This window comes from Lissotriton helveticus, chromosome 11, assembly GCF_964261635.1.
Source record: "Lissotriton helveticus chromosome 11, aLisHel1.1, whole genome shotgun sequence".
NCBI classification, from domain to species: domain Eukaryota; kingdom Metazoa; phylum Chordata; class Amphibia; order Caudata; family Salamandridae; genus Lissotriton; species Lissotriton helveticus.
Genome location: NC_136072.1, coordinates 105300960 through 105326524, shown reverse-complemented (window position 1 = coordinate 105326524; position 25565 = coordinate 105300960). Strand labels below are relative to the sequence as shown.

General features: G+C 45.5%; 1 protein-coding gene across 5 annotated transcripts in view; it reads left to right on the top strand.

Annotated features, from left to right (window-relative positions):
- The window catches only part of TBL1XR1 (TBL1X/Y related 1), a 553738-nt gene that overhangs the window by 515950 nt on the left and 12223 nt on the right, over positions 1–25565 (top strand). For all 5 annotated transcript variants that reach the window (XM_078666437.1, XM_078666439.1, XM_078666438.1 and 2 more), the window contains one exon: positions 23760–23861. In XM_078666437.1, coding sequence (XP_078522563.1) covers positions 23760–23861 — 102 coding nt within the window. The remainder of the gene's footprint in view (positions 1–23759; positions 23862–25565) is intronic.

Genomic DNA, 25565 nt, shown 5'->3' with positions numbered 1-25565 from the left:
ATGCTCCCCCTGCCCCCAAAATGCCAGGGTCAGTTTTTACTGGAAAAAACGTGATGTGTCCACATTGTGTTTTGGGCTGTTTCTTGTCGCAGGTACTAGGCCTACCCACACAAGTGAGGTACCATTTTATCAGGAGACTTATGGAAACAGAATAGTAGAACAAGTGTTATTGCCTATTGACTCTTTGCATTTCGGCTTTCCAAATGTAAGCCGATGCAAAAAAAAAAAATTCAGAAACATTTCCGGATTTACATACTTGTATGGGTATCCAGAATTTCAGAGATGTGCAAATAACAACTGCTTCTAAACTCTGTATTTTGTTCCCATTTCGGAAATATATAGGTTTCCTTGATACCTATTTTTTTACCCTTTATATTTTACCATGTGAATTGCTATATACCTGGTTCACAATGAACAACAATTGCAAGACACAGCCCAGTTATTGGCTCCGGGAGCCTCGGGTTCTTGGTGAACCTACAAGTCCTATATATCCCTGCAACTAGAAGTATCTAGTGGGCGTAAAGGTATATTGCTTAAAAAAAATCGCCCATACTTCGAAGTTACAGGTGAAATGTTGGCACAAATGGCAATTTTTTCAACTCAATTTCAATATTTTTTATTTTTAACTGTTATTTTCTATAAAGAAATCTTTAACGATTTATCTACACAAATGACCCCTTGCTGAATTCATAATCTTGTCTACTTTTCAGACAGTTTTCCGGGATCTGCTTTTGCTTTCACACCCATTTCTACAACTAACAGGAGGGAGGTTGAAAGCATAAAAAATAGGCTATGTCCCAGTAACATGCCAAAACTGTTTAGAACATTTAAAACAGACGTTTTCTTATGCAGCACTTTTGTCGCAGTTTTCTGAAGGAAAATAAATTGCTTTATTTTGGCCAATTTATCGTTCCCCTCCAGGGGAATTCACAAACCATAGGTACCTTTAGAATCGTCAAGATGTTGCAAGAAAAGAACGCACATTTGGTGTGGATATCTTATGTGGACAAAAAGTAAAGCTCAAACTATCCCAAATAGCCAAAAAAAAGGCTTAACACAAGGTGATAGGGGGAGCGGGTGGCGGGGATAGCAGCTAAGCGGTTAAATAATTCACCTTTGCCTTACTTTTCAGCACCTTAATGAAGAGAGTCTCTAGAGGGAAACATTTGGAAAGAGATTCAATGCTATGGCTGCAAAAGGCCAACTCACTGGTCATTGTAAGCATGCTCGATGGGCAGACTTGGCCTAATATTCCTAGAACTTAGACGCCAGTGCTGAATCCATTAGCCCTGGATTTTTGCGACATGGACTCCAACAACAATTATAAAGCTGGTGATAAGTATATTCAGCACTTTCATGAGGAAAGTTGGTATGATAACTTTCAGAAGGCCATCTTTCTCAAGACCTCCCCTTAATCGCCTGTCAGACGAAGAATCTGCTTCCTATGCCATGGTAATACATAGTGTTACAAAGAACAAGGGAACCCAAAAGTAGCAATTGGTCTGGGACCTTTGGGGGTATATAATTTCTAAAGACAGTGGTCCCAAACATTAGCAAAAATAGGACAATCCGAATGAATATAGACCAAAATTGAAATCTATATTTGCTGTCCAGCCGGACAGATTTTAATAGCATAAATAGTTATATGTATCCAAGTTGTAAAGCAGTTACCAAGCAGGACACAACCTGTGCCCAACTATCACATATGTAAAAACATATGACATACATATAAGGCAAGAAAGGGCAGTCTGTAAGTACTTCAGAATTTGAACAGACGATTAATATAAAAAATACACTTTTTGTGATCTTATCAGTACAGTATATAAATCATCAAGTGTATATTGACGACGTTTCGATCCCCATTTAATATGGGATCATCATCAAGACTTATAATTGCATGCCTCGATGTTAAGCAAGAGGACAGAGTCATCTAAAAGTACATGGCACAGAAGTTTTTCATATAGGGACCGCTACAGCGTTCCGAGAATGAGGAACAGTTCAAAAGCAGTCCCGCATTCCGGTCTGTGGCCGGTCGGGGTAACTAGTGGTACCGGCAGTACAGCAGAGGTCCACCGCAATGGGGGTCTGTAGCGTAGGACGTCAGTTTCCGGTCTAGGGAAGGCATGGCTTGGCAGTTCGGGCTGGACTGGTCCCATGAGGCACAGGGTCAGACTGATTTGCATATGGCCATGTCTAAACTGGGGCGGCAGAGTGGGCTAAAGAACGGTGATGGATCAAACCCAGATCTGTTGACTGGGTGTGAGTGTTTGATTGGTTCAGATGCTCCGTCCATCACCACCCCCTTTTGTACCCTGTCCCACGCTCCAGGCATTATAATCCGCTCTCCTAGGTCTTCGTCCAGAGGCCGCCTTTGTCCCATCTTCCAGGCTCCCTCGTGCCCCTCACACGACAAGCTTTGTGACTTGCAGCAGCAGAAAGAGGGGAAAAGCAGGTCACTGCATTAGTTTCAGCACAGGTGTCGTCTTTACCTTATCCATCGACAGCCTCGCAGTCATCCGTTTCTTCAGTGGCGAGGCTTACAGGTGTCTAGTCAGCCACCGGGCCTAGTCCGCCTGCGTTATCACTGCCACACTTCAATGCAGCAGCATAGGGGCTCTAAAAGGAGCGGCTATGGTGGAGCACTATTAAAAATCACTCCTAACATTAAGGTAATGGTTAGTAGGCTTCAGAAGCGGTTTTCGTAAAATGGCCAAGTGTTCCAAACCTATGCATCATCTGCTAGCTGCTTTTTTGAAGGGACTGATTTAAAATTTGTGCAGAGCATGTGTATCTACAGCAACACATGCTTTAAAAAGAAAAGCTTATACACACTTTGGTAACCGGGTCAAGAAAAGCAAAACTGCCGCTCTGCACTAACGTGTGGGGAAAGTAGAAAACAAGATTATCTTTAAATGGTGCTGAAAGAAAACGGGTCAGTTACCAAAAACAACCCTAATATCCCCCTAAAAAAAAGTAACAATCTGTATATTTAGACTAATCCGAGCACTGCAAAGTAAAAAAGTCAGTATTACAGTCCATCAGTAGCTACTGTAAAGTCCACTTTAATCCAAATAATCTGTTAAAGCCAAAGGAGATGTTACCCATACGTCTTCACATGAAAATTAGTACTTTCCGGACCCTGATATTTTTCGCTACAATGTAACTTGTAATATTTCCACTTTATGGCCCCGTTAACACTGGGCATAATAGTTTGGCATTATTTGAGACAACCCTGACCCTTCCTATGTATCAGCCTTGAAGAAGACAAGGTAACACTTGCTTATCGACGAAACACGTATTGACTGAACTGTTTTATGCTGGCTGTGTAATTCTACTTTGGTTAGAATATTTTCATTGTCTGTGTGAATTTCAACTATTTTCATGTGCAGACGTGTGGATAACATCTCCTTTGGATCGAACAGATTATTTGGACTAAAGCAGGCTTTACAGTAACTACTGATTGACTGTTATACGGACTCTTCTGTACTTTGTAGTGCTCGATTTAAACTGAAAAAGCCATTTACCTTGTAACCATATGTTTTATATGCATTTAGGCAGACCTTGCAGTCCTGTGGCAGGGTGCCCTATGCTACGTGCGGACATATCTGCATGAGAAAATATGCCCCTGTGATGTCAGTCATTTTAAGTACATGTGATGGACACTCGTAAAAACGAGTTCCCCAGCTACATGATGGCTTTCTTGCAAGCTTTTTTGTTTGTTTCTTGTATTAAAGGTGATTCCAGTGTGGGATTTATTAATACATGCACCCAGAAGGCACCTTAGAGGTGACCCCTAAAAATCTACCAGCCTCTAGTGTGCTTCCTCACTGGTGTCGAGCAGCCTGCCAGCACAGACAGATTTTTGACCCCCCTGCAGGTGAGAGCCTATGCTCTGAGGGCAGAAACTGTGCCTGCTCTGGCCGGAGGTTTTGTCACCTCCTCCAAGCAGGATGGCTAGGGAATCAGCATATCAAGGCAGGAGGCTGCAAAGGTTCTCTGCCTTTTGATGGGCGACCCCGGCTTACCCCAGACCAGTGAGACGCTACTCCACTGGCCCAAGGCCCATTTGGCACCAGGACAAGCGGCAACTTAGATCTGCAGGGAGGCTTGCTGCCCGGCCAGGCACACCCCTAAGGTGAGCTGCCTGATGTGCCACCCTTTAGGAAAATTCTGCCATCTTGACAATGGCAGAATTAGGAACTTGGGGGCAGGGTTATGCCCACTTCCCAAGGGGTAAGTAGCCAATTGGCTAGCACCCTTCACCCCCTTAACACCTTTGAATCTGCTATCTAGGGGAGCACTGAACACCAGGAAAGCAGATTCTGCCAACCTAAAGACACTGCAGATCTGTAAAAAGCAAGGCGCAGCAACTGACTTGACACCACCCCTGCCGGTCTGCCTGCTGTGCCTGACAATTGCCCCAAAGTTGACTTGTTCTGTAGTTACTCTGCCTCCAAAAGCCTGAGAGGGACTGCCCACACTTCAAGGAACACCTAGCTCCTCTTTTGGAGTAGCGGAGCTACTCCCCTGCATACACCCAAGAGGAACTTTCAGAACCCCATACTGTCAAACCTCACACCTAAAAGCACCACTGCACCTGAACCCCCCAGCCAAAGTCAAAGTGGGCCAATGGTGCCAACGATGTCCTGTGACTTTCCAGAGCTGAACCCCACTGTGGGTTTCCCAGACTGGACTTCCAGTCACTGACTGCAGCCTCTTTGTGCAGGCCCCCTCAACCGCAAGAGTCTTCTGCAGCACAAACCTTACATCTAAAAACACCACGTCGTTCGAGTCCCACAGCACAAGGAGAAGTAGACCAATGGTGTCTCTACGTGCCTGCGCATCTGAAGACCTGAACCCCCCTGTTGGTTCAGCCGGACTGGCCCCCCCCATGCCCAGCTTGCAACCTCTTTTTTCCCCAGGAAGGCCTCCCACTGAAACCAGTAGGGCATCAGATTCAGAAAAGCACCTCTGCACCCGGAAGCTCCGAGCCGACCGAGATGGCCTGTTGGTGCTGCCTTGGACCTTGCCCAATAATTACCTTAACTTCAGAAGATGGGTCCTATAAGTTGCTGCGAAGTACACTTATACAGTAGATGTGGTTTTCCCATAGGATAGCATTACCGCATTACAGACCATGCAAGTGTAGTTTTCTGTTTTCTTAAAAACTGCTAACTTAAAAAGTACTTACACAATAGTGAAGTTCTTGGTCCCAAAAATGTATATAAAATACGTGTTATTTGGTGTGGATCTCTTTCAGTGTGCATCATTTATTAACAGTGTATGCAACACTCCTCCTTGATAAGCCATGGGCTCCTCGCTCGGGTACACTACCACAAAAAAAGCACCATGGGATTGTTAAAGCAAGCCCCTGTTGTAGGAAGCTGACTCTTTATGTGATGTATTAATAAGTTGATCTACCATTTAAAGAGGGGTTCCCTTATGAAAGGACAGGGGATTGCTATGCAATCCCAAAGTGCTCTTTTAGGGGGTAGTGTGGTCGATCAGCCTTGGACTTCACACAGAGGAGTGCAAGACCTTTAATAAATGATAACATGACTCAAGAAGGAGATCCACACCAATTTATAAAAAATCAATTATCATTCTAAATGTTTAGGCATCAGAAAAAAATAGTCAAGGTAAGTACGTTTTCAAATCTAAATTTTTTTCCTTTGTAAAAAGTGGACACTGCAATTTCCGAGTTCTAGACTGTTATCCTGTGGAAGGAAGAAATAATTCTGCAAACAGGTACAGTACATGTATTTACAGTACATGTACTTACAGAACAATATCCAGGAGTTAAGGTGAGTGGTGGGCAAGGTCCAAGCCAGCACCAACAGGAAACCACTTGCGGCAAGAGGGTGGTCGGGAGCAGGGTGCAAATCAGCATCGAGAGTCTAATGTATTTCAATGAGAATTGGTCACTGTAAAGAGAGGCTGCAGGCTCTGGCTAGGAAGCCAGCTGGGCTGAAACAGCAAATGGGCTCAGGCCTTGTGATGCTCGGTGACGGGCGAACACCTTTGATGATCCTCTTCTCCTAGGCCCAAGTGTGATGTGTGCTGTAGGGGTGTCTGATGTTTCCTTACTCGAGCTCTTGCAGTTGAGAGGGCCTGTGTGCAGGGGCAGCAGATGTCCAGGAGTCGGTGAAACCACAATGGATTCGAGCTCTGGAGGGCTGGGGAATCTTGTTGGCACCATTGGCCCACTTCAACTCGGGCCAGAGGGGATGGGTGCAGTGTTTGCTTCCAGAGGCCTCCGTCTTCTCTTGGAGTTTCTTTGTAGCAGGTCCGCTGTACCCCGGAGGTCTTGAGTCTTTTTCGAAGGCAGGCAATCTTCCCAAGTTTCTGGAGTCACAGCTGCAGGACGAAATAACTTTGGCGCTGTTTTTGATGAAGGATGCAGACATGCCGATAGGGTTGGTCAGCTTCTTCTCGGCTTTTGCGGCTCTTCAGTGTCCTCTGTCTTCTTAGGTCTTCAGGGTCTGCTTCTCGGATGACAGGGGCTCCCCTTTAGGGTCACTATGCCCCCTATATGACAACTTACTGGTGGAAGTGGGCTTAACCCTGTCCCAGAATTCCTAAATATGCTCTCACAAAGTGGGCCACTTCTGAGAAATCGTGTAAATCTCAGTTTAGCCCACCTTAGGGGTGGTACTAGCCTGGTCTGCTTGGTTAACAAGTGATTCCACTGAGGAATTCAAAATGGTCTTTAGTTAAACACATTGATTGTCGAATTTGAATTTTTTCTAAATTATTTAAAATATCTTATTGCCTTGTTAAGTCACCCATTCCAAACTGTTTAGAATTTTAAAAGGGTACTAGTAGGTAGGCGGTTAAAAGTAGTGTTAGAATTTGTTTTAATTTTACTTTTTACTATGGTGCCAACTGTTTTAAAATGTCTGATACAGAGGGTCCAAGCCAGGAGCTGCTCAGCCTGGCCCCCTTTGCGAAAACCCAAGTTGGACCAACTTAAAAATCCCTGTAAAGCATGAAACATTGCCATTGGACCTAAACCCAACACGGCTCATCTCCCAAGAGTTGCTTTCCAAGCATGATAGAGCCATGGCAAGTTAAGTACACCCTGAAAATACACGGGATGACATTGTCCGTGATGATGATGAGCCAAACTTATATTCCTGTACTGACAGTGCCCCTACTGGAAGTACTACTGATAGTACTCCAGAAGAAATCGAAGATGCAGACCTTGAGCTTCAGAAACTAGCTAAAAGAGTATCCTTGGAGGCCAGACCAAACTCTTGGCCATAGAAAAGAAAACTGCTTAGATGGGCCTAGGACCCATCTCTGGTGGCTGTAAATTCTTAAACGGGCAGAAAGATGAAGCTTTTGACCCTAAATTCTCCAAAGGGATAGTACCCAAATATGTCGAAGGTGATATCACCAAATGGTTTACAGCCTTTGAGAGGGCTTGCGAAATGAGAAATCTTAACCTAAAGTATTGGGGCTCTCTACTCTGGGAGCTGTTCTCAGGAAACTGGAGGTATTCCTTAAACCAAAAAGAACTTCTCCACCTTAACGCCCTGAGCGGACCAAGGTGGCCTGTTGGTGCTGCCTTGGACCTTGCTTCATACTTACCTTAACTCCCTTCAAAAGAATGCTCCTGTAAGCCACTGCTAAGCAACCATATGCAGTATTTGTATTTTCCCTTATGGATAACATTTCTGCATTAGAGACGATACAAGTATATTTTCTGGTTTTCTTCAAAACTGCTTACTTTAAAAGTACAGAACCAATAACGAAGTTCTTGGTGTCAAAAGTTATATAAGTATACATGTTATTTTTCTAAATTGGAGTGGATCTCCTTATTGAGTGTGTGTGTATCCTTTATTGTCTGAGTGTATGCAATACGTGTCTAACACTCCTCCTTGATAAGCCTAGGGCTGCTCAACCACACTACCACAAAAAGAACACCTCTGGATTGTTAAAGCAAACCCCTGTCCAAAAAGGGATACCTGGACTCTACACAATATACCTCTTTTTAGTATATTATTTAAAAAGACAACTTTCTACAGTCCTGGCTACACATCCCTCCCTGCAGAAATAACCCACTCCTCACAACATCAGTGTATCCTTCAAGAGGAGGTAGAGGTGCTCGTCCTCCAAGGAGCAATAGAACCTGTGCTGCTACACCACTGCTGGAAAGGGTTGCATTCCCCATGCTTCCTCATACCCAAGAAAGACTGGAAACTCAGCCTTATATTTAAACTCAGCCTTCTCAATGAGAACTTCCTGTCGGACCACTCCATATGGTCCCCCTACCCACTTCCATATTGTCGCCCTAAAAAATGTCATCCACCTGCTGCAAGAAGTCAACTTCATAACTGCTCTCGATCTGAAGGACACTTACTTGCTCATACCCATCCACCCTGCTTGCTGCTGCTACCTGTGGTAAGTGCTTAACATTATTAGTTCAAAATGCTGTCCTTCTGTGTTGCTACTGCCCCAGGGTAGTTACAACATGTTTTGCCGTGGTAGTTGCTCATCTCAGGAGAGGCATCCAGGTATTGCCTTATTTGGATTACTGACTGATCAAGAACGTTAACAAGCAACAGTCTTTCTCCCACACTCAGACGTCCATTGACCAGCCCGATAAATACTTCGCCGTCAATACAGTCCAGTTCCACTTTCCACCACTCCTGGTTGAGCCTTTCCCAGGCGCAGTTTTGTACCGTGAATCTGCTCTGGATTTACATGGTGTGCATTATTCTGCTATCTAGTGTTTGGGTGTCTAATTCACCTAAAAGACTTTTGTCCTTCTACTTTGTTTTTTGTTGTTGATTGGCGTCAACGTACCTCCATTTGACGTCCCCTTGTGACGTCGTCGTGTTTCCTTCGGAATGTCCACCGGAAGCTCCCACCTTTGATTGTTATCTTCAGATTCTTTTTTTTTTCTGCTGTTAGGTCTGGATGCGTGAGGAAGGCTCTCCAACAATCAGAAGGAAAAACTTGCAGAAAATCAAGGAACATTCTTCGAAAGTCTACCAGAGTGAAGAAAACATTGGCCAAACGTACTGGAGAAGTTCTGTGAACAGGACAAGGTACCCTTAGTGACTGTTCTGGAAAATACACGTGCAGGGGGCTCTCTGTACATGGTGATGGAGAAGAGACCATTCTAGTTTTGCAAAAATTGCCACTGTAAGTTTGAAAGGACAAGCACCCAGTCTGCAACTTCTGCCTGCTGATAGATCTCTGTAGTGAAGATTGCAACCCCTGTTCAGCGTTCACACCCAAGACACTGAGGGTAAGAAGACGACGGAGAACAGCTCAGCATACCATGCAGCGCCAACATCCTGCTACAAGACTTGAGCCTCTTCAGCGATGAAGAGGAGAACGTCACAGAAGGTCCAGAAGGGGATAGGGAGGCTAAGATCCAGATCATGGACGCCGACCAATGGGGCAAGAAGATTTCCCGATCCTTGAAGATCTTACCCAAGTTATGAAAATTCGACTCTAAAACCTCGAATGCAGCATCGGTGTCGAAGCACTTGACAACCGCAACCAGCCAGAAAGAAAAGCACACCCAGATCCTTTGAAAAGGACACCGCAGTGGTAAAGACCCCCGAAAAATCCAAGATGTTGAACGACAGTCGAGGAAAAGATGAATCAACATCCAAACAGGAGCAGTAAAAACAGAACGAGACGGTTCGCCGGACACGTCTTCGAAGGACTCCATCATCGTAGAGAAACCATAATCTCGACGTTCAACAGGCAGCCGAGACAGAGAAGAAGAAACGTCTCAAAGCCTAAATGGCCAGTCTGAAACAAAAGAAGAGACTTCGACAAAAGTCTGTTTAGTTTCCCAAATAAGTCTTCGACATCGAAATATCAAGATCCACCTTTAACTCCTAAACCTCAAGAAGATCAAGAACAAGAAATCTTTTATGAGGAGGAGGCAGAGCAAATCTGCCTAGGGTTCTGATGCTTCAGAATACTAAGGCACACAATGGTAAGATCTAGAAACAGATTTGCCAGAGAATTTGTAGACCCTTATCCTTCAAGGCCATCACTACTTGAGTATTTTGGGACTTATAACCAGGTAATTGAGAAGGCGGAAGATAGATATGGGTTGCAGTTAGAAGAAGAAATATGACAAACATGTTTTCTACTATAAACTCTCCTGCCTACACAATCAAGGAACCAATTTTTACCTATGCTCCCAAGTGTGTTGGATCAAGAAAAAGAGGCATTTAAAGAACCAGCAACATGTAAGGCGGTCCCTCCTAGGGTTGAGAAGAAGTATAAACACTATTCCAAGGATTCATGCTACTTAGAGGGAACAGTTCCAGCATATTCAGTGATATCTTTTGCTAGGGAGAGAACTAACGACCCAAGCACAACAGGACCTGCTCCAGATACGAAGATTAAGAGGATGGACCTCCTGGGGCAAAATGTTTTAGGAATTGCTGCAAACCAGTGGCATATTACAAATTCTAACAGACCACTTAATCACCACCCCTACCAACACTGGGAGGAAATGGGTTAATTGATGAGACATCTTGCAGACCAGTACCAAAAGATGGCAGCACACCTGGTTGAGGATGGCAAAGACATTGCCAATACCTGTTTAAAATCTGCATTGGATGCAGCATAAACATCAAGCAGACAGATAATGATAGGCATTACAGAACAACGCCATGCCTGGTTAAGAATTTCAGGTTTTAAACCTGAAGTACAGCCTAACAAACTGAATACACTATTCAGTGGGGTCCAACTATTCAGGAGTGCAGTTGAACGAGACTCTGAATCAGTTGCAAACATACAATGATACAGCGAAGTCAATGAGGTTTCAACAGTTCAGAGGCAATATGCATAGGAGAACAGTACTCTCAGGACGACCACAGGAAAGGGCTCCTTCCATTCAGGAACATCTCATCCGATGTACTAACAGTCATATTGGGGCAGTAGTCAGGCAAGTCAACAACAACTACAAAACTGACAGTACCAGCAGGGAAGACCGTTCTTTAGCTGACACCCATGTGGAAGAGGAGAACCACAAATGAAAGAGCACCCGCAAATAAGTGGTGTGTCAAAGTTCGCAAAGGACACTCGTCAAACATCCAAGAGTGCAGCAGTAGTAGTACAGATACTCAAAGGAAGACAGTTAGAACATCAAGAACTTCTACATTCAACACCAGTAAAAGGCAGAATAACACATTTCCTCAACGAGTGGAGAAAAATCACCACAGTCAAATGGGTTTCAAACCTAATGAAATTCTGATTTTGCATAGAACTCAACAAGAGACCCCCGATGCGAAGAACCATAGATAAAGGGTACAATCGAAGGTGGAACCATCCCGCCTACTCGAAGGTAGAATACATGCTGTCAAAGGATGCTAAAGAATTAGTGCCAAGACTAGAAAGAAACAAGGGAAACTACTCAACATATTTCCTAATTCCGAAGATAGACAAGTCACTCAAACCAATTCTAGACTTGAGGTTTTTAAACAAATATATAAAATACAAAAATTCAAGATGGCTACCCTGCAATAGTTAATACCTCAACTAGGGGATTACATAGCAACAATAGATTTAAAGGATGCTTATTTACAGCACAATTCCTCAGATTTCTGGTAGACAAACACTACCAATTCAAAGTGCTGGCATTTGGAATAAAATCAGCACCAAGAGTATTCATAAATTGTCTTGTATCAGTAGCTGCACACCTGTGACTGCAGGGCATACAAATTTATCCTTACAGAGATGGCTGGTTGGTAAAGGCAAACCCATACAAAAGATGCAAAGAGCACATGCAACAAGTGAAAAAAATAAACTATATGAGCTCTGGTTCTCATTCTACATAAAGTCATAACCTGAACCAGAACAAGATAAAATAATCTTGGGGTCCAGAATAAATTCAATCCAAGGAAAAGTATTCCCCAGCGATAAGAGAACAGTAGCACTATTAAAGGAGATCCAGCTGCACCGGAAGAGGCAAGCTCTGACAACGAGGATGGAGGGGAAGCTACTGGGAATTATGGCTTTTTGCATCCCGTTGATACGAAACACAAGACTTCTGAGACCATATGAGGAATGGCTACAAAACCAATGGTCACAGGCAACTGGGCGTTGAGAAGATGTAGTGGTTGTCACACAAAGGATAGAGGATATAGTGTGGTGAAATAGATCACATATAACGCAAGGACGAACATTTACACAACCAACTCCAACTGTGACCATAAAAACAGACGGATTACAGATGGGATGGGGAGCACACATTAACAATCTCAAAGTAAGGGGAGGCTGGATAGACCAAGAAGGAGTACAGTAATCAATCTTGTGGAAATAAACAGTATTCTTAGCCTTAAAAGCCTTTCAAAAAGAGCTTTGGGTAAATTCAATATTGCTTCAGTTGTACTACACAACCACCATGTTTTACATAAACAAATAGGGAGAGACACCGTCTCTCCCACTGTCAAGTTTAGCACAAATAACGTGGAACTGTACTAGTCAAAGGAAGATGGACATCTTAGCTATCCACCTACCAGGCAAGGGCAATATCAAGGCAGACAGATGGAGCAGACAGGCTCCTTTTGAACCGTTACACAAAGCTACATTGCAAATGCTCTCATTAAAGACTGCTTTTTAGTGGCCATAACATCACTACACAGTTTAGTGAGTTACCAGCACTCATTTTACAGGAACCTTATGTTCATGTTCACAAAGACCGTATAGTCATGAGAACTGACCCACAATTCATGCCAAAGGTTATCTCATAGTCCCACAGGAACCAAAGTATTCAGACACCAAGTTTCTGTTAAAGACCTAAAATGCTTGCAGAGAGGATGTGAGAAAGTGCCATCTTTCTTGCCTTGGTATGCCCCCACTTTTTTCTGACTGCTGATGTGCTTTGATTGAGCGTGCCCTGGGCTCCTGCCAACCACGTACCCAGGGCCTGTGTTCCTTCCCTAAAACTGTGTTGAAACTAAAACCCAATTGGCATTTCTGGCCCCCTGTCAGCCCCTAGTAAATGGTACCCTAGGTACCATGGGCATGGTGACCAGAGAAGACCCCTAAGGGCTGCAGCACTTATTGTGCCACCCTTAGGGGCCCTGTACCCTGGCACCCACACACTGCCTTTTGCAGGCTGAGTACCTAAGTACAGAACTAGACAAAGAGTCGACATGGCACACATCTGTGTGCCATGCCCACAAACCCACTGCCCTGGCATACATCAGTCACCCCTCTAGCTGGGTGCCCTATGCCAGTGGTGTGGGCACAGGTGCATGAGCCCTGCGCCCCAACAGTACCCAGGGCCATTCCTGGGCACTGTAAGTGCGGTGATGCCATTAAGAGTATATGGTGCTGGGAGGTCGACATTACGAACTCCACAACACCATAATGGCTACACTGAAGACTGACAAGTTTGGTATCAAACTTCTCAGCACATTACATTCACACTGATGCCAGTGTGGGATTTAATGAAAAATGCACCACAGAGGGCATCTTAGAGATGCCCCCTGAAACCTAACCCCAATCCACGTCTGGACTGAGAGACTGCCTAGGCTGCCACACAGCCGACATGTTGCTTGACCCCTGGGTGGAGAACCCCCGCTCTCCTGGGCCTGCAACAATGCACATCATGTGCGAGGCGCTAGGTCTCCTCCCTCAGGATGGGCAGCCGGAAGCTTCTCCAGACCATTTGCTGTACCCAGCAAAAACCAGTCCTGATCCCCCCTCTGGCAGGAAGACTGGCGGGAAAAACTACGTCAGGAAGGGGGAGGCAGTCTGTGCCAACCCCACCCCTCAGGTGGGGGAGACTAGGTGAAGCACGACCCCGGGCTCCGGCAATCTTGAAGATAGGGAGCCCTGCCCAATCACAGCTAGGCTCCTGCCCCCCTCCCACAGGAGAGGAGCAGACTAGGGAGTGTACCCATCCCAAGACAGGGACCTATTGGTCCCTACCCTTGCCCTACCTGTAACGCCCCTAAATTCAGTATTTAGGGGCTCCCTGAACCTTCCTTCCTCAGATCCCGGTAAGAAAAAAAGAAAGAAGATCAAGAGGAAGAAGACCCGCTGTGCGGTTGCTAACAGGACGACAACAACTGACTTTGCTGCAGCCCTACTGGCCTGTCGATCCTGGAACCTGCTCCTGCCTAAACCCCGGCGACTCCAGCGGACAGCAACCTTGGGACACCCAGAGGACAGCAACCTTGGGACACCCAGAGGACCTGCCTGCCTTGACCCTCTTGAAGATTGGGACTCCCATCAGCAGAGGCTCTGCTGCAACAACCCCCCCTGGTGCCAGCCAGGTAGCTCCGGACCAGCCCACTCTGCACCCGCCGATCCCGGCCGTGCCCAAGTGATCCAAGACCACGAGGACGTCCCCCTGGCGACTGGGACCCGAAGTCCAGTGCCCAAAGACCCTCCTCAACGAACCAGACGACGCCTTCATACTCAGAACCAGGGATCCCCCCAACCGTGACCAACTGAGGGTAAGCTTTTCCGACACCCAAAGACACCCCTCAACCGGCGCTCTGCAACTCCCTGCGCCTTCCTTTGGGGTACCTACCTGTGCTCCAAGATCCCAACTTACCTGTCAAAGTGGTGGTCGCCCCTGAAGAGTCTCCGTCCCTGAGCATGCAGCCTTTGTTAATCTTTTACCTTTCCCTTTGAATAACATTGAGCGCCCGACGGCTCTAAAGCACCCTGCACCCAGCCGCCCAAGTGCCACTGGCCGTGCCACCTTTGTCCTACCCTACTTCCCCTTTTGCCTAGAGCAAGTGACCAGGAGCCCAGCTCCCACAGCCGCGTGGCCTGCTAGCCAGCAGCCACCAACCGGAGGCCCCCTGCCTCTCTTTGGATAACCTTGGACCTAACTACCTCTGCACCCGGCAGCCCCTGTGCCACTGAGGGTGAACCAACTGTACCTACCTGACCCTGGGGGACCCCTGAGTCTATGCCCAGAACCTTAACTTCACCAGTCGAGTACTCACCTGGAAACAGGTAACACACTTACCTGCCATTGGATAACATTGACTGGTTTGACTCGAAAAATCTTCGAAGTGTCTACTTTTGAAAACCTAAAATATTCATATAAAATCAACCGAATTCCGAAGTACTCACCTGTGATCAGGAGAGAAGCCAGTACTGTACCTTGTAGCCCGGTACTGAACCGCAAAAGTAATCCTTATCGGGTTTACTAGTAATCTGTATTTTCTCCGTAGGAATCCATTGTCTGCTTTTCTATGAAATTTCTTCTGTCTACTTTTGAAAACTAGAAATATTCTTTAAAAATCATACAAAATTCTGAAACGTGATTACTTACCTGTTTTAAGTTGAGACCCCAGGGCTGGACCTAAGAGCCCAGTACTGGATTACAAAAGTAACAAGATCGTACTTTACCTGCAACCTGAATTGTCTCCCAGATTGCTAGATTTATGTTTAAAAGTTTCTTAGTGTGTACTTTTAAAATAGCTTTATATTCCTGAAAAATAACTGCAATAACTAAAACGTTTTTACTAAATTGTTTTCAGCTTAGACCCCAGGACTGAACCTAGGAACCAGTCCTGGAACTACCAAAGTAATCAACTGTGTTTAGATAGAAAAACCAGTTGAGCTCAATGCTAAATTGTTTACCTATTGTGTTTACGAAGTTTATTGTCTTTCTGCAAAGTACTCATCTGAGACCTCTCATATTGAGAACAGTATATTTTGATACCTGTTGGTTCTAAAAATAAAACTATATCTTTGATATAAAAACAATTGGCCTGGACTTCAGTCTTTGAGTGTGTGAAACCTTTTGCTGACTGAGTGGGTACAACAAATGCTTTACACTGTCCTCTGGTACTGCCTTACTGCTCGACCAAGCTACCACTTTAGAGAGTAAGGTCACACCTGGCTTTAACCTCTGTTATACCTCTGGGGTTTGTGGACTCTATCCACACTGTACCTTATTCTGGTCCAGTATATATAGAGCCACTTTCTCACAGAGGACATTACACAGTCTGAATGCAAATCGTCCAGTAATGACTTATATCGAAAAGACAAAGGCCGACTGGAAAACAAAACAGCTCTTTGTATCATTTGCAAATAGTTTTCTAGGAAGGACTTACCAAGTACAGAATTACAAGATGGATAGCACAGACTATTCAGTTGTGCCGCAAGAATGCAGGAGAGACATTACAAAACACTTGTGGTGCACATTCAACAAGAAAGAAGGGAGGAACCATTGCGTTCTTATCCACTACAAGACATTTGCATGGCAGCATCATCGTCATCAGTACCCACGTTCACAAGACACTATTGTGTAGATATTCAAAAGAACAAAGAAGCGCAAGGAGTGTGGTTTTGAAGTCGATGCTCATCCCCAACCATCACTATAGTAACAAATCGCCACTAAATCAAAGCACAGCATGTTAATTCGTAAAAGATTGATGCTTCACCACATATAGTTTCTTACCCGATGGTGTAGTTTTGCAGCTTGAGGAACTTTGTGGATTCACACGCGAACCCACCCTCCTCCTCCAAGAAGATGAGAGGAGGAAGCAGGAAAAAATAAAAAATCTGAAGAAAAAAAGAGGACAAACGTTTTCCCGGAGAATTCCGGATCCAACCACTAGATGGCGGAATAATGCACAGCATGTGAATCCAGAAAATTCCTCAGTCTTCAAAACTACACCTTGGATGATGACTTCTTGTATTGCCATAGGAGCGCCCACCCCCCTCCGCAAATAGACACATCTCCTAGAGTGATTGGCTGCACAGTAAGCACAAGCTGTGGGTCAATGGATGGATCTTGTGTTTATTTGGGCTAGAACCCATTGAGCTCTCTAGTGGTGGAATTACAACATCCTTTTCCTTAAGGTCCGGCACAAGGCGGACCTAATCAACATGACATGACAGCCACGTATTACCTGCAGAACCACGTATTTCCTGCATTAACAGGGAGGCGCACACTCCCTGAAGCTGTTGGAGAACATTTGGCTTCTCCACCACAGGATGCATCTACTAGAGAGGTACATACTAGGAATGGTCAACAACTTTGCACACTTGCTCAGCAGGTTACCGCAACATTCCAACTCCCATACTTCCATTGCGTGTTCCCAGATGTAGATATCTTGGTAACTGCCCAAAATGAAAAATGCCGAAGCTTAGCCTCCAGGTTTTCACAGTCCATGGGAAATTCACTACAGATGAACTGGTCAGAGATATTTTCTTATGCTTTCTGCCTCTCCTGTATGTGGTTCGGAAGCTTCAGTGAACATCACCCTCATACTGTTGGCTCCACATAAGCGTGACAATCCTAGTTCACACAACCCTCCTACACTGGTCAGTGATCCCTCACGCGAAACTGTCCAAACGGCCAAACATTCTCATGCAAAAATAAGGCACCATCGGACGTTCAAAACCCAGGCATCTCAATCTTGTGATCTGGCTCCTAAGTTCCTAAAGTTTGGTTACATTAATCTCCCTGTAGAATGCATGTCTATCCTTTAAGAAGCATGTAGACCCACCACACGCCTGCTATGCGGCCAAGTGGAAAATGTTTGCCAACTATTGCCTTTCAAAACAGATAGCCACTCAAACCAGCAGTCCAAGACAGTTTGCTACATCCTTCATCTAAAAAGATCAGGTTTGGCTTACACCTCCATAGGCCTCTCATTTTGCTGCAGTTACATCATACTTTAAAAAATGGAAACACTTTTCCTTGTTCAGACTCCCTGTGATCAAGAATTTTATGGAAGAGCTCAGATGAGTTATTCCACCCAGGTTTCCTCCGGCCCCTGTCTGGAACCTCAGTTTCGTACTTAGTTCATGGCTTTTTGAGCCACTACACTTATGACACAACAATTCCTATCGTGGTAGGTTGCCTTCCTGGTTGCTATCTCGCCTTTAAGGTGTGTTAGTGAACTTCAACCTCTTACGCTGCACGAGCCTTTGTTCCCGAGCAATAATGTCAGAGATGTTCTTAGTGTAGGAATCTGGGCTTTTGTTGCAGTTAGCCCCTTACTTTTTGTACCCTTTTTATTAACTACTAGATGCTGATTTTCAACTTTAGCAATGTGCTGAGGCCTGCTAACCAGACCTCATTGCCAGTGCTCCTTCCCCAAAACAAGGTGTCTAATTGTGCTACAATTGGCTAGGGACTTTAGTTCCCATGTAAGTCCCATTGTAAATAGTACCCCACATACTGAGGGCATGAGGGCTAAAGAAGGTCCCAAAGGGCTGCAGCATATTTTATGCCACCATAAGGGACCCGCAGACAAATTTCACACAGATTGCCATTGCAGGATGCGTGACATGGTGCAAACCATGAGTGAAAACATTAAATGGGAAACTCCTATTACATGCCAAAGTCATTGTATCGAATATATGTAAGTCACCCTTACGCAGGCCTTTGAGCCCTAAGGCCGGATGCTTTAACTTTTATATGAGGACATATCTGAATGAGCAGATATGCCCCTGTGATGTCTAGTTCTATGACTGGATATTGCAAGTGAGCAGGGAAGCCATCTTAAGGCATGTACTGGGCACTGGTCAAAACGAGGCCCCCAGCCACACAATTGCTTCACTGAAACATATGGCGTTTGGTATCGACCACCTCGTATTAATAAACCCACACTGGTTCCAGGCAGTGGCAGCTCAACAAAACACTGAGTAGATAGGAGGGAGGCTGGTCCATGGAATGTGGCAGTCCGAAAGGAGGGAGCAGGGGCATGCACACAGACATTGGAAGGCAGTGGTAGGAGAGTAGGGACAGCAAGCTAAGCACAGAGGCTGAGCAGGAGGACAATGATGCTGCATACAATTGGGGAACGGAGGGCAGTAGGAGTAAGCAGGGACATCAGTTAAATGGAAGGCAGTGGCAGCAAATTGGACCATGCAGGGCAGGAGGAAGGGACTGGTGCATGGACTCTGACAACCGAGGGTAGAGAGGAGAAGGATGGGGCACCAAGCTAACTGCTTAGGGCACGCAGAAGGACAGTGGCAGAAAAACAGCAGCACACACACGGCAGTAATGAGGGGACATGGACAATGAATGGCAAGGTGGATGGGAACAGGAGCAGCAAGCTTGGGTGGGGGCAGCACAATACCCAGCCAGGCCCTGTGTTCAACCCCACTCCCACTGTGCATTGCGATGGGCATCTTACTTCACGTTTAGAAAAGCCTTAGAAATCACAAGAAAAGCCAAAGGTTACAGGGAAGTTATAGTTCGGAAATAGAATTGAAAAAAAAACCTTGGAAATTCACTGAAAAAAACAAAGGTTACTGGGACATTATAGTTAGGCTCAGATTTCACTCCTACAAAACCAGTGAAATTCAGCAGTTGTTAGCTGAGCTAACTGTAACTCACACCCCTGTAATGCACAGCTTATAACCTCACATATTGCATCACTTATGACATGGTCAGGACATGCAGGTCGTGCCACCCTTGGCCACGGCAATTAAGGCAAAAGAGGCTCACCAGTCTGTCAGGGGAGTGCTCCTTTGCACATCAACTTTCAGTGCAGCCGAGAGAGGCTTCTATAGCCACAGTTGTCGGCGTCCAGCATGCCTGCCGTTTTCTGCTAGGCTCGCCGTGTGCCTTCTGATGGCAGCTCACGGCAGGTAGGCAGGGTGAAAATGTGGCGATGAAGCACACACCTCATGGGGCTCCCAGCGCTGTAGACTCAAGCTACGAGTCACCCAAAGGGGGGCAGGCCCCGCCAGGCCCCTGCAGCAGAGCGCACAGCTCTGTCCCCCCGTCCCTCCAGCAGTCCGTGGCCCCAGGAGGGCAGGGGGCGAGTGGGGGTCGACAGAGGGAACTAGTGGGGACTTGGGAGAGCACAGAAGAGCAGGATTACTGAAAATGGGTCCAGATCAACGCAGAGCATCACGAAGAGGCAAAAGCCCTTAGCTTTCATGTGCCTATTCCCACAATCCTTCCAACAGCATATTCTCACACTAGCACCAACTCCGCACGTAGTACCGTCCCCAGCACTTACAGATTCTTAGGTATCTGACTAGTTTCCAATCAAAACCACTAAAGTAACAAAAAGTAAACCTAGTATCCCAGTTATAATCCATAGTACATCATGCTGCAGATAATGCCTTCTCCATGCAAAGCATTTATTCTTTCTTTATATAATAAACATGTTCTAAATGTACTCCATCCTACAGGCTATAACATCTCACCCACTCACACAAGTGCCATGTAATCGTTAAATCTTCTGGGCCTTGCATTCTACAGAAGCCCTCACTCTCCCTTGAGTTTCTCATCTGCCATTTACACCTGCCAGGCATCTAAAATAATAAACCTGCTTAGATCTCCACAAAACTTTGAATAGCTCCTGAGTTAGTGTATGCTTGCTGACAACAGTCTTGAAACAAGCCTTTGCAATGCAATATGTCTTGCATTTGTGAGAGTTTGAGCTATTGGCATTGTAAATGACAATGCCTTTTATTTGTGTTTAGAAAAGCTGCAAGTGGTGCATGAACACACACTTTGTACTTATAGTACTTGCTTACGAGAAGCAAGACTGGCAATGAAAGGAACTCCGTTACTGCCAGCGTTGCTTATCGTAAGAAACGAGTGCAAGTACAAAGTGTGTGTTCATGCACCGATTGGGGGTTTATAAAATACATAAATAAAAAGCATCGGTATTTGCAATGCCAATAACTCCGCTTGCCAATGCGAGACCTATTGCATTGCAAATGCTTGTTTTTATTGCCGACGAGAGGCAACACAGAGGGCATGTAGGGGGAAGAAAAAAGCACTGTTTCTTCGAGCAGTGGCGGCATCACAGTGCTTCTTTTTTTTATATATGGCAGGGGGGTAGCAAGCAACAAGGTATTTGTAGCACTTGTAACAGGGAAGTACCAGCTCTTGTTAGCAAGACTGCAGCACTTTCTGCAGTGCAGCCTCAGCACTTCTCTGCACAAGTGGTGCACTTTCAGCAACCCAGGACTGTTGCTTTGCGGCACTTTCAACAGGACAACAGCAGCACTTGCTTTATGCATGAGTAACACTTTTCACAGAGCAGTTGAAGTTGAAAGTGCTTGTAGAGTGCGCTGTGACCAAGCGGTTTCCTGGCGCTGGGTGATTACGGGAGAGAGAATGAAGCGGCAGTGATCAGTGAGTGGAGAATGCTTGAGCGAAGAGATGGGTCTTGAGCGCTTTACGGAAGTGCAGATAGACCGTGATCGATCTAATAGTAGGGGGGAGATTGTTCCAAAAGCGAGGGGCAAGAGTGGAAAACCTGGTGCCACCTGCTCTAGCCTTGCGGAAGCGGGGAACCACAAGAAGAGCCTGACTAGAGGAGCGAAGATTACGAACAGGGAGATAATGGGTGACCAACGAGTTAATGAAAAGAGGGGCAGTGCGGGCGCTGGCCATGAAGACTATGCATCCCATTTTGAAAAGGGTTCGGTATAAGATAGGAAGCCATTGGAGGGATTTGAGGAGGGGGGAGGTATGGTGAGATTTAGGGAGCCGGTAAATGAGGCGAGCAGCCTGGTTCTGAATAGTCTGGAGACGCCGCAGCTCATAAGCGGGAATGCCTACGTACAGGCAATTCCCGTAGTCCAGACGGGAAAGGACCATGGCTAGAATAATAATTTTGAGGGCGTCAAGGGAACGTGAAATTGTTTTCATGGGGGAGGCAAGCTTTAACCGTCCTAAGGGGGCCGATCAGATCGCAGGAAGTAGATAGCCAGGTGTTAATGGCGTCTACTTGAAGGTCGGGGGGGAGGGAAGATAGATCCAGGAGAGAAGTCGCCAAAGACGAGTGAAGAATATTGAAATCCACCCGGTTCCAATTCCGTGCAAGGACGTTCTTAGGCAGGGGGGCTTGTCTATAGCTGCCAAATCAATGGTCAGACCAAGTACAGGGAAGAGTGGTGGTAGAAGAGATGACCCGATTGGCCGACCAAATCTGGTCAATAGTGTGACCATGGACATGGGTGGAGACGTGTATGTGAGGAATAAAGTTGAGGCAGCGAAGAGTGTCAGGGAAGTCTTTAGAGGCCTGATCTTCCCTGGGGTCGCCGGGCCAATAGTTGAGATCGCCCAGTAGAAGCACTGACGAGTTATTGATTACAAGGGTAGCCAGCAGTTCTTGTTTAGTGGGTAAGAAGTGGGGCATTGTTTGAGGAGGGCGATATAGTAGAATTATAGTGAGGGGAGCGGAGAGATTCACCGAGCAGACCACTAGAAAGTCAACTTTAGATATAGGAGGGAAAGGCAGGGGTTGAAACTGAAAAGTGGACCGAATAATCAATGCCACTCCCCCGCCAACTTTCCCATCAGGGCGATCGGCCCGAAAGGCGTAATACGAGTCGGGGAGTGCGGATAGAACATCAAGCTGAGAATCGGCAGAAAACCAAGTTTCCGTCAGACACAGGAGGTCAGGAGACTCTGTGTCAAGGAGATTATAGAGTTCTAACTGATGCTTGCCCACTGAGCGGGTGTTAAGAAGGTATGCAGAGGCCGCCGACAAAGGGCGGGGGGGAGAAAGGGGAGAGTACACAGAAGGGGCAATAGATTGATGATTATTCAAAAGAATAGCAAGGGAGGGGAGGGAAGGGAAGGGGCGGCAATGTCCAGGGCATAAATGCGTTTAAGCGTGGTAGGGCAGAGAGACCAGGTACCCTGAAATGAGAGGAGCTGCGCAGAGGTGTATATTAAGGTAGAGGCAGGGTATATGGCCCCGGGTCCCGACCGGTCGCAGACTGGCTTTCATTTGGCGCTCCTTCGGCGCGCCCGCTGCGCCCGCCCACTGCGCCGTCGGGGAGCAGGGATCATTTTATGGGTGGAGAGGAGGGCGGGAGGCAGCCGCGACTATAGCGCTACCCCTGCCTTCTCCCAAAATGGCGTCCACCCTCAGCTCGACCCAGCACCAGATCTGCCGAGCGAGGGATGAAGCTAAGGTAAGAGCAGGACGATAGGCAAAGTTTTGGCGAATGCAATGAATATCCTCTATTTTTAAAAATTATACGGCAATCGTGCACAAATTACATCAGGGTTAAAAAGCAGCACAGCGCTAGTAAAAATCAGCGTCTACTCACTCACAGCCCCGGCTTCCGCCTCAGGGGTGACACACACGTAATCTGTGTGGTAGCCTGCTTGAAGGGCCAGCACTTCTCGGCGAAGCAGTCACTTCTCTTTTCAAGGGCCACTGGGTCCTGCTCAGAGTTTCCCAGTTCCTAAAAAGTCACGAAAAAAGCCAGAGTACTTGAGCGAAAATATTTTCTTGGTCCAATGCGACATCAGTCAATCGACCTAAACATAGGCTAGTTATTGCCTCTGTGTTCTGCTGTCAAGACAGCAGAAACAATACACACACGTCCCTTGGGCACTGGCACAACTCCCGAAAACCGTATTGTGAACATGTGACCCGTGGACTAGAGCAACCACCACTGGAAGCAGATGTGTAGGCACATGCTAAGTGAAAACCTGCCCCTTAAAATCAAAGCAGTCTGCACTGTAGTACTAAGTAAAATGTGAAAGTAATCATCTGAAAAGAATGAAAATAACAAACTCAAGTTAGTACACAACAAGCACAACTAAAAATTCTTCCCTGCCTGCTAGATACTGCTCACCAAACTAAATAGTTTTTGTCTAGTTATTTATTTTGTCGTACCTCAAATTCAGGTTTTCCTTGCATCATGTTTTTATATTATCCACAAGAAGGTTTAATATGTAATTCTCAAACAACTAATCTCTAAATCTCTTAATTCAGAAAATATATACTTTACTTAAATTATTTTTGTGCTTGGTATATTTATTTTTCTTTTGACTTTTGAATTTATTTTATTTTCAGACGGGTGCTTTAGTTCACAGCTATAGGGGAACAGGAGGAATTTTCGAGGTGTGTTGGAATGCAGCAGGGGACAAAGTTGGAGCTAGTGCATCAGATGGTTCAGTAAGTATGATTTGTTCAACATTAAAATATCTTTGAAGTCGGTCAATATAGTTTATAGTTTGAATGATTTGGAATTGTTCTTAAATATTGAGAAAGCTTCTCATGCTTTTGCAAAACTAGAAATTGATGAACAGAAGTTTTGTTTGTAGTACCCCTTTTACAGTATGCTGCTGCAAGGGCTTGCCCCCGCCCCTCCTCCCACTGTAAGTGGAAGCTCGCCTACACACAAAGTTCACACATCCACTTCTGCCTACCATGGATATGTTAAAAAAGCAGGAACGAGAATATTCCCCATCGGATAGTCCCTAATGGATTGTAGTCCTCATCCTGCCTGGGGCAACACCTGAGACTCTTAACCTGCTGGCAGCCCTCCACCTCACCCATCACTGGCAGCCCACACCTTACCCACACCATGACCTGCAGTTCCTTTTTGCTTAGAGCTATACCCATGGCGGATATTCATCTTTTCCTTGGGGCAGTCTGTCAGCAGCGACAGACAAGACTGTGTCAATGGGAGATAAAACAGACCCATGCAGGCTGAGAAAAAACAAGGCAGGCAATTTGTATGGTACCTGGAACAGATAACAGTTTAAGAAATCTGCCTCTATTCTGGAGACCAACTGTAGAGTAAAGTATGGTGATTTTGAAATTCCAATTTTTTATTTGCCAATTAACCCAACGCAAAGAGTCTGTTTTGCTTTTGGGCCATATGTCACCTAGCCCTTATTGATCCGCTTTCCCCAAAGAAACCTAATTTCCATACTGACGTTTTCAAACTCTAATGTCGCCAAACATGGACAACCATTTGGCTGCAATGTATTGTCTGAAACTGATCAACTTTTCACCCCGTTAGGGACCCATCTGTTCAAACATGTTGTGATGCATTTTTTTCTTTTTTTACACTGGTGCAAGAAATGAGGCAAACACTAGTGTAAGCCATCATAACTACAGCTAACCACAAAGGATTTCACATCTGAGAGGGAAGAACTACATGTTTGTTTATGAAAACAATATTTTTCTAGTTGAAGGAACCTACTAACATAAACAAAAGGTACTCTGATTCACAGAAACATACTGTTCATTGGTGAAGTTAGTGGTTCCTCCTCACTCCATTTTTCCACTCTACAAAGCTAATGCAGACCACCATGTGTGAATCGCTTCTGACTGTTATCAGAGTTAGAAAAAACTCATTTTAGGCAGAAAACTGGCTATTTAAATTCTAAACCATTCTTTCCTTTACTGACTTAGGGATTTATAGTTGGGCCAGTGGCATCCAATTCAGAGTTTTCGTTTAGCAGTTGAAAGCAAAACCATGTTTTTTTTTTATATACAGTGAAAGTTTATTCTAATGAATACTTGATTCCTCATCTTGTGGCTACCACCAGCGCCTAAAATGGAGCCGGATATTTCTTAGCATTGCTCTTGTGTGTTAGCAGTTAGCATCATGCAGTTACATGTCGACTGAGTTCTGACCAGGAAGTGACACTGGAGCAATATATAAGCGCCACCTCTGTGAGCTGACATAAATTCCTTAATTTTTTTACATTCGGTCATGGATCTGGAACTCACTCCCAAACCTTTTTCTTGTCTTTGAATTTTCTGCTGACATTTTTAATCTAGGGCTGTCACAAGCAGATGTCTGTGACAAATCCGTGGTACCTAGTATGTCTCAAGTGCCTAGGGTACTTGCACAATTCCATGTCT